The 15,149-nt window shown below is 38.4% G+C and overlaps 1 protein-coding gene across 2 annotated transcripts in view; it reads left to right on the top strand.

Moving 5' to 3' along the window:
• The window catches only part of CHN1 (chimerin 1), a 154,621-nt gene extending 140,080 nt beyond the window's left edge, over positions 1-14,541 (top strand). The window contains exons 9-13 of one of the 2 annotated variants that reach the window (XM_037523572.2): positions 2,704-2,877; positions 3,622-3,699; positions 7,987-8,124; positions 12,175-12,280; positions 13,653-14,541. In XM_037523572.2, coding sequence (XP_037379469.1) covers positions 2,704-2,877; positions 3,622-3,699; positions 7,987-8,124; positions 12,175-12,280; positions 13,653-13,824 — 668 coding nt within the window. In that variant the 3' untranslated portion in view covers positions 13,825-14,541. The remainder of the gene's footprint in view (positions 1-2,703; positions 2,878-3,621; positions 3,700-7,986; positions 8,125-12,174; positions 12,281-13,652) is intronic. The other variant, XM_037523573.2, reaches the window with a different exon arrangement.
• Positions 14,542-15,149: the final 608 nt, after the last annotated feature.

Genomic DNA, 15,149 nt, shown 5'->3' with positions numbered 1-15,149 from the left:
TATTATCAATGCTTTTTAAAAGTCATTACCAAATCAGTCAACTATTGATCTCTATAATAGACTCATTTGGGTAAAATATAATAGAATTTTTTAAACTCAAGCATATGCAATGAGTAATAGCTACAAACAATAGGCATTATTGAATAAGAGGTTGATCACAATTTCATCTTCAAGGCCAAAAGCAGTAACTCAAGAGTACATGGTATACTCAGTAGGAGGAACACAGACTGAGAATCAGAAAGTCAAGGTTTAAATCTCAGTTCTACCATCAATGACTGAATAACTTGAATAAACAAAGCTTTGTTGTCTTTGTGAAATGAAGGCATTGGGGTATGTTGTTACCAGCACTCCTTTCCAACTCAATCTGTGACCTCTGGTACCCATTTAAAGTATGGGGCACATCCACATTTTTACTAGATCATGATTCCATATTCTTAAAATACTATGTAATAGTTCTTCTGTTTCTGGACAAAATGAATAAATATATTTAGCTTTATTCCTCACAATAATCATGACAAAAGACCCTGGACAAAACATATACGTCAACTATCAGAAGACTCTGAAAATTAAGAAAAGGGTGGAGAAAGGAAGGGACCTTGGGACTCAAGGAACCCAGCAGTGAGTTGCCTGCTAGCATTTTGGGTTTTGTTTTGGCTTACTGTGTGTATGTGTGTATCCCAGCCTGAGCACCAGAGAAGTCGACAACCCATAAATGCTAACAGGCACAGACAAAAAAATAATCCAAGAAAAACCTCCTTTTCCTCGCCAAAGCACTAGCCCTCCCTTGGCTGTTCCTATAGATGAGACTTTCATCTTACCCTGTGGTAGAGACAGCACCCTCTCAACTGGGCACAGCCCTGTATTCATCCCTGCTTTGCAATAATGAGGTAGCTGAGACTGTGATCAGAACTGTCTTAGGCCTACCCCGCTGTTCCATGCAGGATAGCATGGAGCTCAACCAGAATTGTGGGAAAGCCCTGACTTTCATCCTTACCCAGCAGTAAGTAGGTGCTCTTCCTTCCCAGAGTGTGGGGTAGAGCCCCGCAATTTGAGGAACATACAGGTGGGGCAGGCAAAATAGCACTGCAATAATGACGATTTTGCCAGCTGGCTTAACATTTGAACTACAGCCTAAAAAGGTGACCCAGAAAATGCATTCTAAATCTAAACAGGCTAACTCAGTATCTTAAAATGGAATATTTAAATTGCAACCAGAGACTTACAAGCACTCAGTATATCCAGAATAAGATAAAAATTACACTTCATTCCAAGAACCAGGAAAACCTCAACTCATGATAAAAGACAATCAGTGGACACCAAGATTGAGATGACACGGATGTGGGAATTATCAGACAAGGAACTCAGTTGGCTTACAGATTCTCCAACAAGCTGTTATGAACACTCGAGACAAATGAAAAAATAAGAAATAGCAGAAAAGAAATAAAGATATAAGAACCAAATGGGAATTTTAGAACTGAAAAAATGTATTTGCAGATAAATTCACTGATGGGCTCAATGACCAGAATAGAGGTAACAGAGAAAGGCATCAGTGAACTTGAATATAGAGCAACAGAAATTATCTGATTCAAGCAATAAAGAAAATTGATTTTAAAAAGTGAACTAAGTTTCAGAGACACAAGGGACAATAACAAAAGATTTCATATTTGTGGTTTTAAAGTGCCTGAAGATAAAGAAAGGCTGAAAATCTTTGAAAAACAGCTGAAAACTCACCAAATTTGGCAGAAACAGAAAGGATGCATTACTTACTCTAACTAATACTTTTATGTAAATGAAATGTATCCAGAACAGGGAAGGTACAGAAGCAGCTGTGGCCCCCATCATCCAAGTCCTTTTCAGGATCTGGTGATCACATCTGACAAACACTGCACTGGCCTTGAATTCAATTTAGCTTCTGTCCTTCAGCTCATTATCACAATGCCCTGTAACAAACTCCAGGGTACTACATAGCAGAGGCCTCCCAAAACATAGTTTTGTACTTTCTAAGTAACAACAAGTTATGGTAACCACTTATATTGATAATTTACTACCTGTCAGCACTTTACATATATTAACATCAAAGCCTCACATGAACCTAATACCTATAGATAATATAATAGAATCTAATAGATTTTAATATGTCTGTGTGTATATTTATAAACACACATTCATATAGATATATAGATATATAGAGATATATAGATATATATATAGATATATATAGAGAGAGACAGAGAGAGAGGGGATTGTGAATAGATACAAATATGAACACCACCATTTTAACAGTACCTTGGATCAATTCTTACATTTGGATGTCCCATTCCACTCCTTATCAAATATATAAAAATGCAATATATCCCCCATTAAATACAATTTTTATGTAACACCAAATAAATGAATAGATTTTCATTGACTATTTGGCACAATGTCACATTGTTTCTATTTCATTAAAACACATTAATTTGGTTTAGATTGGTAGCCTCCTGAAATTGCATAGCAAGTGAATAAGGAAACATAAGCTAGAATTCTGGTCCTCTGATTTTCCAAGAGAAAATACGGGAAGAATGTTTCCCCACTCTGAAGGGACTGCTGGATGTTGGTCCCCTTTTAAACCTAATTCAAGCTGGGATTTCTTTCCCTAAAATAGACATTCTAGAATGCCCAAATCTCCGAAAATAACAAATTTTTCCTTTATTCTTTTTTTAGATTGTGGTTTGAATGTTCATAAGCAGTGTTCCAAGATGGTCCCAAATGACTGCAAGCCGGACTTGAAGCATGTCAAGAAGGTGTACAGTTGTGACCTCACAACGCTCGTGAAAGCCCATATCACCAAGCGACCAATGGTCGTGGACATGTGCATCAGGGAGATCGAGGCCAGAGGTGGGGCGTCTGTGCAGTTTGGGGACACCTCACTTCACCATGGACAAAGCTAGTTCCTTTCTGGGTGCCTCACTACACACTCCAGCTGTCTTCTAGGAGTCTAGGGGGAATGATTTCAGATGTCAAATGATCTGAAAGCCTGAAGTGATTTAGCAAATTATTAAACAGTTTGAGTTCAAGGTACATTTATTTAACCCATAAGAAATATCCTTAAAAATATATTTATTGATGATGCCTCCATTCTATGAAAGTTGTTGACATGTAGGTACCAATTCATTTTTCAGTTTTCATATTTTCCTTCAGTCCAAGAAGCAAAGATATTAAATCCTCTACTATAACTGTCCTAGGCCAAAAACTAGAGCTGCACCCTAATTATTTTTTCCCACCGGGAAAAACTGCTACAGGCTTATTAACATAGTTCATCTTCGTCTTCTGTTATATAAGAGAATTTATGCTGCCTTTGGGGGTCATGAATTATTTCCCTTAAGACTTAACATAGTTCATCTAATTAGACAAAATGATGAGCCCAGTTACAAACATTCAGATGACAGTAGGTCAGAATTAAAAACTGTGGGTGAAATGGTTTTTCATTTTCAGAGAAAGTGTTGAAGAGGTTTCTAAAGACGTATTATTTTACCACTCTTTATGGCACATTACATCTCAGCCTGAAGTATGGGAAGAAGTTAATATTTAAAGAAAGGGTATAATTCTAAAAAAACTAATTAGCTCCCTTTATTTTTACAGGTCTTAATTCTGAAGGACTATACCGAGTGTCAGGATTTAGTGACCTAATAGAAGATGTCAAGATGGCTTTTGACAGAGGTATGTTCTTCAGCATGTTTGTTAATTTAGAATAAGAGTTAATGTGCCTACAAGTTAATGTACCAATGACTACAGTATGTAATTGAGCCAAAAGGCACAAATTCTTAGGTTATTTTTGCATAATTTTTCTGAATCACTGGTAATTATTATAGAAAACAAGACTTATGACTTTTTATTAGTTTTAAGTACTAGATATTATCAAATTTCTGGATAAGCATAAAATTTAACAATATTACCAATATTTGCATATACATGGCTGGTTCATGATCACCAAAATACATACTGAACAATTAAATTTACCAAAACTAACAGGAAAATAGGCAGGGAGAGTGAGTCACTACAGATCTAGATTTCCCAGCCTGAATTGGCCTCCCCAATTGTCTCTTCTGTGCCTCCGGGACATCTGTCTCTCCAGCTTTGACTGAGCTGCCTCTTAAACCTGCCTCACGTGGTGGGGACACGAAGCTAAGAACAGTTGAGAAGCTTCTGGCATGGAGCCCACTGTGGAAATAAAAGCTCAGTGGGGCTTATTTTCTTTTTGCTAACATTTAAATTAAGATTTCCATGGTTTACATGGTTCTCCAGTTTGTCTCTGCATTAAGGACTAGACTAGGTACTACCAAAAGAGAGCTAAACCTTGAACACAGAAACAAGTAAGAGATGTAATCTTTTAAAAGGACCTCCTTCCTTGGCAATTTAATTCCTAATTATAACTTCTGATTTCTAATTCCATCACACTCCTCTCCCATCACAAGCTTCTTCCAGGGAACAGAGGCAGAACACAAAAATAATTATTACTAACCAAATATGAGGAAATCTAGGTTAGCCCAAGTAAGTAAGATGATGAGATAAGGTGAAGTAATGATATGTTAGGTCCAGCTAAACATCAGGAATAGCCCTAATGCAACGTCAGATTGAATATTAAAGAGGCAGCTCTTTTTCTGTGGAAGGTGCAACTGAGCATGTCCATTTCCAGCCGCTGGCCATGATTCCTGAATAATAGCTCAACACTAACAAACGTGCTATTTCCATGGGAAGGCAAATAAGTGAACGTTTCCTCTAATTAAAAATGTGACAACTTTTTGTACCCTAAAAACACCAATAACAGATTTGAAAATTCATGACGAGCTCTCCGAGGCTCCATAGAGCCACAGCCCCAGGGCCACCTACCTCCACCCCCCAAGGCGTGTACTAGCAGTCAGTTGCATGATCTGTAGGAATTATGTAAAGAACTTTAACAAGGGTGCAAAAGAGAACAATGTAAGATAATTTAAATCAATTCTGTATATAAATGTTGCGCCAAACCTGCACATTTTCAAAGGCACACGGTATCAAATAAACAAAATAATTGAAAGTAATCAAATGACCAAGAGTGACCACTTAAATGCCGAGATACAAGAAAAAAAGGCAAGAGCCATAGAATGTGGGAATGAACTCATTCAAAGGTCAAATTAAGAGGGCAAGATTTGGAAAAAACTCTTCCCTGGCTTAGGATGATAGTTCTCCACTCAGAGACTAACTATTCCAAGATCAGATGTGCCCTCAGAGCTTTGCCACATTTTATCTTCTGATGGGACAGTTATTTATGTGACAGTACAGTAAGAGATTCCTAGGAAGACCAAAGCAAATAACAACCCTGAGTCTTACCAAGCCAGAAGAGCCCTAGTCTGATGAAAGAGTCAAGCGCTGGAAGTTAAGAAACACCAGGGAACAAAATGTTGCATATTCTGCTATGTAATAGGCCTACTTACAGTGAATGATATGGAAATCAAATTCCAGGATGTGTTTATATTATTTTAAAACAGAAGAAAGCAGATTCTTAAAAAAAATTTCAGAAAACCCAGTTTAATAATAATATACACAGTAAGCCCCAAATGCTAATCTTTTGGGCTCCCAGCCTTTTAAAATGGATTTCATTGATTCATTACTTAAGAAATATTTATCAAAAGCTACTATGTGCTGGGCACCTATTTTTTTATAGGTGAGTATCATGTATGCAGGGTCCTTGCACTCATGGAGGGCTTTCATTAAATAATCACACAGTGGTTATTTTATCTTGATAGATGCCACAAAAGAATCTTAGTTTGGTGGGCTTGGGGGAAGATAATGGAGATCAGAAGAGGCTTTCTCAAATAAATATATATGTTAAAGCTTTAAGCATAAATAGAAGCTGGCTATGTATCAGTTTAGAGGCAAAGAACCAGGATATATAAAGGCACTGAGAACAGAAGAGTCTAAGCAAAGACCCTGAGGATGATCATGTCAAGGCACTGAATGGTGCTATGACTTAAAGAGTAATAAGTGAAAGGAAGTGAACTGAGATATGATGACACAGTGTCTTACCATAAAAAAAGTAATGAATGGTAGAAAACTCCCAGGCCAACCTTCACATTCTATTTAACTCATTATGTCATGAGCTATAAGAATTGACTTTCTTTTTGAAACCAAAAATTGTGCTATAGCCTGTGTGACACTGGATATTTGAAATCTGTTCATAGAAAAATAACTAATAGATACTAAAAATGGGAGCCATGTTGCAGAAGAGAAGGAAACACTTTTTCTTGAGTAAAATTCTGATAGAAGTAATACTTGCCTTTGTCATTCTTCTACCCTCTTTTGTGCTCTACATCCCCTTCTCTAGATCCTTAGGCCCCTCCCCCAGCATCCACATGCTTTCCTAAAGTCCCCCAGTGAAGCAGTCTGCATCGCTTCTTCCTTCCAGAAAGCACTCTATTTGTACTGCCACTGAAAAGGATTTCAACCCTAAGTAAGAGAGGTGGACAGTGGTCATCTAATTCACATTTGAATGAGTGTTTGAGTATGGTATTCTTCATTTTAAAAGAGACTGCTTTTAAAAAGGAGTCACAGAAAATTGAGCAACAAGTACAGAGATTTCCCATCTAACTTCTCTCATGTCTCCGCCCTGTTTCCCAATTATTGGCATCTTGCATTGGTACAGTACATCTGTTACAATTGATGAACCAATATCAACACATTAACTGAAGACAAGAGCTCCCATTAGAGTGCCTCTTTGTTTCATAGTTCTGTGGATTTTGACAAATGCATGACTCGTATCCACCAACATGGTGTCCTAGAGGACTACCATAAAAATCCTTGCGTTCCACCAGTTCTTCCTTCCCTTCCTCTCCCTTGAACCCAGTTTGTCATATAGTTAGAATTCGAGAGTTTAAAGTTCTTCCATGTCTTCTCATGACTTGATAGCTCATCTCTTATTATCATTGAATAATATGCCATTGTGTGAACGCACCACATTTTATTCATCTATTGCTATCTGGTTGCTTCGGGTATTTTTGGCAATTATGAATAAAGCTGCTAGAAATACTTGTATGCAAGTAATTGTATGGACACAAATTTTCAACTTCTTTGTGTAAACACCTAGGAACATGATATATGGAAAGAGTGTGTTTAGCTTTATGAGACACGACCTGTCCTCCAAAGTGGCTCTTCCATTTTGCATCCCTACTGGCTATGAAGCAGCATTCCTGTGGCTCCCTGTGCCCTTCAGCATTTGGTGCTCAGTGTTCTAGGTTTCGGCTGTTCTAATGGTTGTGTGGTGAAGAAGCAACTTTATAATCCGTAGACATCTTTTATAAGCCAAATGGAACAAAAGAAATTAGCATAAAATCTAGCTCAGACTAGGCACTAATCCAGTCTTTAGTAGATGAAGACCCGGGTATTTCTGCCAGTAAAGCACTACATGTAGGGGCATCAGAGGGGCCAAGACCATCTGTGCTTGAGTCTTAGAACCCAGCACCTCTAAAATGGTTCTCCAGTTTGTGATTTCTCTTGTTATTTCAGTACTCAAGTTTTGTTTTGCTTTTTTTACTTTCCACTCCCTCCCTACCCCAGAACTTGGACAAAATCCAAACGTAATACGTCGGAGCCTTGGTGCAGTGAAGGCTATCTTTCGTACTAGGGGTCGGTGGAGGTGCCTCTGTTGTTGTTTTCACATTCTCTATGCTATTTTCAAAAGAAAAAGCAATCTCACATTATACCCGTAGGAATTCTCAGGTAGCTATGAAATTTAAAAATCTTTCTGGTGACCTTAGTCCTCGCCTACTTTCCCTCTCCATAAATATAGAAAAAGAACTAACTTCAGAAGTTTTGTGTTTTACACAGAAAATCGATCATTTATGTCATTTAGCACACTGAACTTGACATTAAACACTAAAGCTTTACTAATCTTCAAATGCTGTATACAAAAATGTCATTTATTAAAAGAGTGCTGTGAATCCAGACATTTATTTCCTTTATCCTCTTCCAAAGATGGTGAGAAAGCAGATATTTCCGTGAACATGTATGAAGATATTAACATTATCACTGGCGCGCTGAAACTGTACTTCAGGGACTTACCAATTCCACTCATCACATACGACGCCTACCCCAAGTTCATAGAGTCTGCCAGTAAGTACACAAGCGACCCTTCCCAGCAACCTGATGCACTGCCTCTTCTTGGTGATCTTTCTCTTTTTTTTTTTTTTTTTTGCTACTGGGTATCTCAAATGCATTTTGTGAAGTATTTCCTTTTCACCTCTCTCCACGGTTAATATAGTCACAAGAAATTTTAACTCTTTCCTAACATAGGAAATTAATGAGTTGACCTACACCAGAAGCTTTTTTGAAATGTGCTAAACCTCATTTTCCCAAGTGAGGCTTATATCAGTGTTCTTTAGTTGTGGACCAAAACTTTGGTAAAATAAAAGTGATTAACTAGAAAAATAAAAATATTCAAAATTTAAAAAACAAGACTCTTTAGTCATTAGGTTCAGCAAGCATAAAAATTACTCTGCCAGCTTGCTATGAAAGTTTCCAAAGTATTACTCTTCAATTTCTATACTTAAATAAACAGACCATTAATAAACAGTTTGCAAACTGGCACTGTTCACAGATCATACTTTAAGGAGCCAGAACTTATTTTTTTAAGTTCTAGTTGAGATGAAAATGAGATAGAGCAAAGGCTCATTTGCCAATTTTATTTCTGGTGCAAAAAAAGTCATACCTGTAATTCACACTTCATTTTTTTAAAGAAGGAACTTCTTAACAGATTTTAAGTGTTGGTATTACTATTTTTTAGAAAAGATAAGTTATTTCTGTCATTTGCTTTTCTCTCCTTAAAACCATATGGTCTCTTGATCTTTAAATAATAACATCACTTCCTTAGTAACACTGATTTGCTTTTTGACTTTGAAATTTCAAGAAGTACAAACTTGCTTTGTTCTGATTTTTACTTTTCCCTTCAGAGATTTTATCGAGCTTTTGTGGTTAGCACTACAGAGCCAGATTTCTTGTAGGTCAGCTCAAACCTTCAGCAAAGAACAGCCGTGAGAATTAGAGAGATTACTCCAGTTTTACAAAGTTCCGTTTTAGAATCCTGGATCTCTTCCACTGGAATTTTGAGTTCTTTCATTTTGGGATAGATTGTATTGGTCATGAAAATTGAGGGAACATCATGGGTTCTTATTTCACAAGACAGACATTTCCTCCCCAGAGAGAGGTCTGTGTGGCAAGCCATGATCAGCCACGGCTCACTCTGACTACCAGGGCCAGATGGAGCCATGTTCCTGTCCCCAGGCTGCTGGGGAATAAAACAAAGCCTGGCATCTATGCCCAGCCTGAGGGCATCCCAGTAGCCACGGACAGAGCCACTATTCAAACCCAGGTGCTCAGCCCTGCACAGCCATCTCACCTCAGAGCAGCAACCCAAACCCTCCTTACTAGGTTTCAAGGGCTTTTGCCCCAATTCCCAGATAACCTCATACCCTTTCTCTTTAATTTTCTTTCTAAATGTTCATGGTCTGTATCTGTTTTTGATTTTCAAGTCTTTCTTATGCCGTGGAATTTTATTAAATGCTATCCAGGATCCACTGAGATGATTATATGATGCTGGTGGGGAGGGAGAGTCTTTATTCTTCCAAACATTTGTCATTGTTCTAGGATTTGTGTCTGAAACAGCCCCCGTCTGAAATCAGCAAGCTTCCTTCACTCACTCTTCAGGAAGGTGTTGAAAGCACATCACAAGAAACTGTTTGAAATCAAAGCAGAAATTCCTTACAATTTCAACTATTTTGATAGGTGACACCAAAAACCCTGGTGTAATGCTTACATAATGCATACAATGTTCATTGTATACAATGTTCATTGTATGTTAGGTATGGACATCACTGTGGATCGCATACACAATTTTTCTATCAGTCGAGTCTATTTCATTCTTTAGACAAATAGATATAGCCCTTTTGGATAAGTCAGCCCTTATCCATGTAGGCAGATAAGGAAAATGAGCGAAGATTTATAGAGCAAACTCTAGGTGCCAGGAATCATATTATGTACTTTACATTCATGATATCATCTTAGGAGATGTAATAGGGTGTAAGTAAATTATCCCTGGTCACATGGCTAGCACAGGTGGCACTGGCGTTCAAAACATACTGTGTAATGTCAGAGCAGCTGCTCTCTCAACTCAGCACCCTCTGGCTCCCCAGACAGAACAGATAGACTTATACAGGAGGAAGAGACAGAGTTGACTGAACCTTCCTGACACAGATGTTCCTGACCTGTTTCATCTCTCAGCCCTTGTTCTTCAGGACTCAGTGTCTCTAGCATAGTCGCATCATCTAAAAGCATGAAGATCTTCATGATCCCCTAGAACTCCCTTGTCTGCAGCCTGAAGTCTTGGTCTACCCAGCCTGCCTTTCTTACTCCCTCTCCCCACTTGTTAAGCATTGCCCCCCTGCAGCACCAAGGCCTGGAAGACTGGCGCTGTCACAGCCTGCTCCCCGACCACAGGAGCAGCCTGCCAGCATGGAGCTCCTGCTAGAGCTGAATGTGGAAACCTTCCTTCAGCCAGGGAGCCTCAGAACTGTTCTCAGGAGATGTTAGTAAAGCAACGTGACTCAGTTCATGCGTGACCCTGAGTGAGTCAGAGACATTGAGAAATAAAAGGCAGGATTCTTTGTCCCGACCAACCTCAGTTTCCTGAAGGGAAGTTTGGGAATGAGAACTTGGGGAGTTCTCCCTACAAGTTGGTGATTCACCCCTTTTCTTGGCTAAATTTTATCCTTTTTGTATTTGAATTTTCCTGTAAAGAATTAACAAATTATGCTTTAAAAAGAGCTTTTAACTGGATCTTGATACAAGTTCAGAGTGCTTATTTCCAAAGCCTTCCAGACCACCTTCAGATGCCATCTTCCTTGGGGGTGTTTTGGGCAGAAATTGTAAAATTAATCCTCTCATACAATTCGAAGTTCCTTTAAATTTAACTGTTCCTTTAAGTTCCTTTAAATTTAAATGTAACTGTTCACTTTCTGAAGTTTGTCAAAATGTGCTCCACCAATGCTAGGACTACTTCACATTCATCTTCTATCACTTTATCCCTGACCCTAGTACGTTGCCATGGAGTTGGTTCGTTTTATGTTAGAACAACTAGGATTCTTGGTCTTGTGTTTTGAATGTTACATTCTGGTCAGGTGCGGCCTTGTAACATTTCAATGCTGCTATCCTGATTGGGGCTTCAGGGTCCCAATGCAATTATCCTGAAGCCCAGTATTTAAAGGCACTACATCTTCTTGGCATTTGGTTAGCAGAAATGTACTTAGGTGCATTTTTTGAGAGTACAAAATTCCAAAGATAGCTGTAGTTTTTATTATGGAAACAGTTGATGAATTGAATGCAATTTATGATCTCAAAGGAATGTTCTGGTTGTTTGGCCACCAGAGCAGAACTAAAATATCCAAATGGAGATAGTTCCCTTCAAAGTTCACATCTTTGTAAGTCACATTTATTTCAGGGATTCTGTCACTACACAAAACATTTGGTATTGCTTCAAAGTCTGCAGTGCAGTCTTCTGAATATCTTAAGTAGTAGATTTTTGTGATTTGAGGGTAGATTTGATTTTCTATATATAATACAAAGTAACATAGAACTGAGGCTAATGAATAAAGGAAGTGTTGGATGATAGATTTCTTAGTTTAAAAGGAAAAAACAAGAATTATCAATTAAGACTTTGGCAGAGGTTGTAAGGGGCTATGTGGTGATATGACTCACTGAAAGGGGATTTTCAAATATTTTGAGCAATGCAACTTTCCGTAAGCATATCTGTAATGTTCTAATATGACCCCATTTGAGTATGTAAGTTTGTGTCTACATATGTGTCTGAACTTTTATAGTTACACCCTGTATTTTCAATATCCATTTTCCATAGTTACCAAACACCAGTACATGCAAGTGAAAAAACTACATGTTCCCCCAATATTCTAAGTAAATGGTGTTGCCACATTGAAACTAAGTCTTAGGAAATCTGGGGCTTGAATCTTAAAAAGTTTCTAAAGGTATGGCCAAGGATCTGTGAAAAAGCATCTCATACCAGTTTGGGAAGAGCACCATAAAGAATAGAATTAAATGAACCATTTATACCAGTTATTAAAGTTTTTCTCCTTGGCATCCTGCTTACTCTTACAGAAATCATGGATCCCGATGAGCAATTAGAAACCCTTCATGAAGCACTGAAGCTACTGCCACCTGCTCACTGCGAAACCCTCCGGTACCTCATGGCGCATCTGAAGAGGCAAGTTACAGACTTTGAAGCTCATACTTGTATGGGACCCAAATTTTAAGAATAAAATGAAACAAAAAGTGAAAGAAAGGGCAGATGATCTAGTGAATAAATAAATATATGCGTAGCTGCAGTACTTTTGTGTGAAATCTCACACTTTGAAAAGGAACATTATAGTTAGCTCAACAAGGCTGACTGCAGACTTGACTCTGATATTGATATATTTGCAGATCCAGTATGTTGGCAAATATGTGAGAAATACCATTATTCAGCCAAGGGCATGTGGTGATTTTTGTGGTAAATTTTGTGGTTGTGGCTGTAAAGACACTAGCATTAGCATAATAAATCAAGAGCAGAGCAATTGCAAGAAGCCTTGCTTTTTTTATTACTCCAAACTAGGCACTTCAGACTTGGTGATGGGTATTTAAATTATTGAGTTAATGTTGCCAATACTGAAACTTGCTATAGAAAAATTAATGGAATAAAGTAAAGGGTAAAGGGAGGGATGGAAAATAAAATTCAGTTCTAGTTTAATGTCTTAAAGTGGTTGATGGTGATAGAGCTTTATTTCCCTGCTTAGTTGCCCCTAATCTCTGTAAGTTGGACATATTATTTCAAAAGCTTTGCTTCAAGTTTTAGTGATTTTAGAACTTAAAAATATATGACAGTCAGTAACCAAAAAAGACAGCAGAATTTGACATCTGCTTTAGGTCTTAAGTGTGAGCTACCTGGAAATGAATATTTACTTATGGTGCTTTATAGAGGGAAAAAATTCATTAAAACTATCAATAAGTGTACACCATCATGTGTAAATTCAGGTCTGCTTCATATTTGGATATCATTAAGTACTCCACACCAAAGCAAAGGAATAACTCTCAAGTTATGATTTCCGTGCCTTTCCTGTAGCAGTAAAAAGAACGTATAAAATCACTTCCACTTGCTGACAAGATTGCTCACCCTGAGCATTTTCCTAGTAACATCACTACCACTTTCCCCTGAACACGCAAACTATTCCCCCAGCAAAATATTCTCTGGAAACAAGAAGGCCAGAGTGAAGGAAGGGCTCATGAACAGTCAAGACACAGCTCCTTCTCTATTTGCAAACATGCCCCCGCACCAGTGGGCTGCAAAGAATCCACAAACGGAGCTGAACCGGCACAATCCAGCACAGCAGCTCAGACCTCCACTTCAGTGGTCACCTGAAGTGAAAATTAAGGTGTTTTACTTTAAGGAAAGCCAGTATTTTGAAGTCAAGAAGTTCTGTGACCCATCCTAGCAGAAGAGCTCTGTTGGACACAGACCCAGACTGTGGGGCTTGTCTTTGTGTCAGTGCCCATGCACGATGACCCCTGGTCTTAAAGATTGCTTTACCTGTATTTTTCAGAGTGACCCTCCATGAAAAGGAGAACCTTATGAATGCAGAGAACCTCGGAATTGTTTTCGGCCCGACTCTCATGAGATCTCCAGAACTAGATGCAATGGCTGCACTGAATGATATACGGTATCAGAGACTGGTGGTAGAGCTGCTTATCAAAAATGAAGACATTTTATTTTAAACTTTTAGTTTGAGGGGGAAAACGTTTTACAGATGAAGGAATGTTTTATAGTAATTTAATTGGCTCGTCTAGCTGAATTATTTCTTGGTTAGAGGTTTGGGCATATAACCAGATTAAAATGAAGGAACTTTCTGTTGTTTTCGTAGCACCGCTCAGCTGTCCTTGTAAAACAGTGAACACACGCTTTGCAGTTCTAGTACTCCTGGGTGTTTATCATGTTCAGAGAAACTCAAGCTATTGCATGATTAGCCCCCTATTTGGCACGGGAACCCCATACCAAGGAGACAACAAGCCTGCACCGCCTCTTCGTCCTGGGTAGTCTATGGTTGTAAGTCAGCATGTTTCGCAGAGTGACTCTGTCGTGACTTCGCTTTTGGGTTCTGTCGTTGGTTCTGATGCTCACATAAACATGCAACTACAGTGGATAAGACAGCACCTCTGCCTGCTGCATTGCCATCTACTGACATAGGCCTATTTTTCCTCAAATGCTTTATTTCTGGTTTCTCTTAGTTCTTCTTTAACATAGTACTTTCCTTCCAGCAAGAGCAAAAAGCAGATTACTTTAGTAAATTCTCCACACCAATAAAAAAGTACAATGCAGAATCTTTTCTGTTAAAATATTACTGGTTTTCAGTTGTGCTTTTGTGTTTTTATCTGGCATGCATTTATTAATTTATTAAATTTGGCTTTTAGAAATAAAAAATATTGATAATTTATTCTTTTCCCATGATTGAAAGTATTTGGAGAAATGTGTTTGGCTATTTATTGAATATTGAGTATCCCCTCACCTCTTTTGTTCACTATTGCAAGTTTTATGTTGAGTTCCTAAAATAATTTAAAATGGCTTAGAAATGGAGCACCCTTCATTGGATTTCCTTTTCTTATTGTAAGCTCTGTAGAAACCTAGACTGTTTTCTCAAATACGTTTTTTGGAGGGAGGCGATGGGAACACAGGAGTTCCTTTTAGATCTACCAGAAGAAAAAAAGACTAACTACAAAAGAGTGTCTGTAAACATTTGTTTTGTCGGAAATGCATGACGTTGACATGCAGGTAAGTGCAGAGTGCCCTGAGAGGCATCCCAGACAGCAACCTGACACCCAGAGAGCAGCGGGTGCCAGTGCAGCTGGATGCCAGGGAAGTGCCCCAGTACTGTCATTGGCCACCCTGTGCCTTTGAGCATGACTTTCCAGAGTCTGTGTCCTTGTCTGGCAGATGAGCACCCTTCCAGAACTAACATTCTGTCCTGCTTTTAAAAGATAAAAAAAATACTACATGACAAGATTTTTCCCATCTTTGTTATGTCATTCCTTGATACTTTCAAGAC

This window comes from Talpa occidentalis, unplaced genomic scaffold (assembly GCF_014898055.3).
Source record: "Talpa occidentalis isolate TD23 unplaced genomic scaffold, MPIMG_talOcc4v2.1 talOcc4.3, whole genome shotgun sequence".
NCBI classification, from domain to species: domain Eukaryota; kingdom Metazoa; phylum Chordata; class Mammalia; order Eulipotyphla; family Talpidae; genus Talpa; species Talpa occidentalis.
The sequence above is the reverse complement of the archived record's forward strand: the minus strand, read 5'-3'. Positions and strand labels throughout refer to the sequence as shown.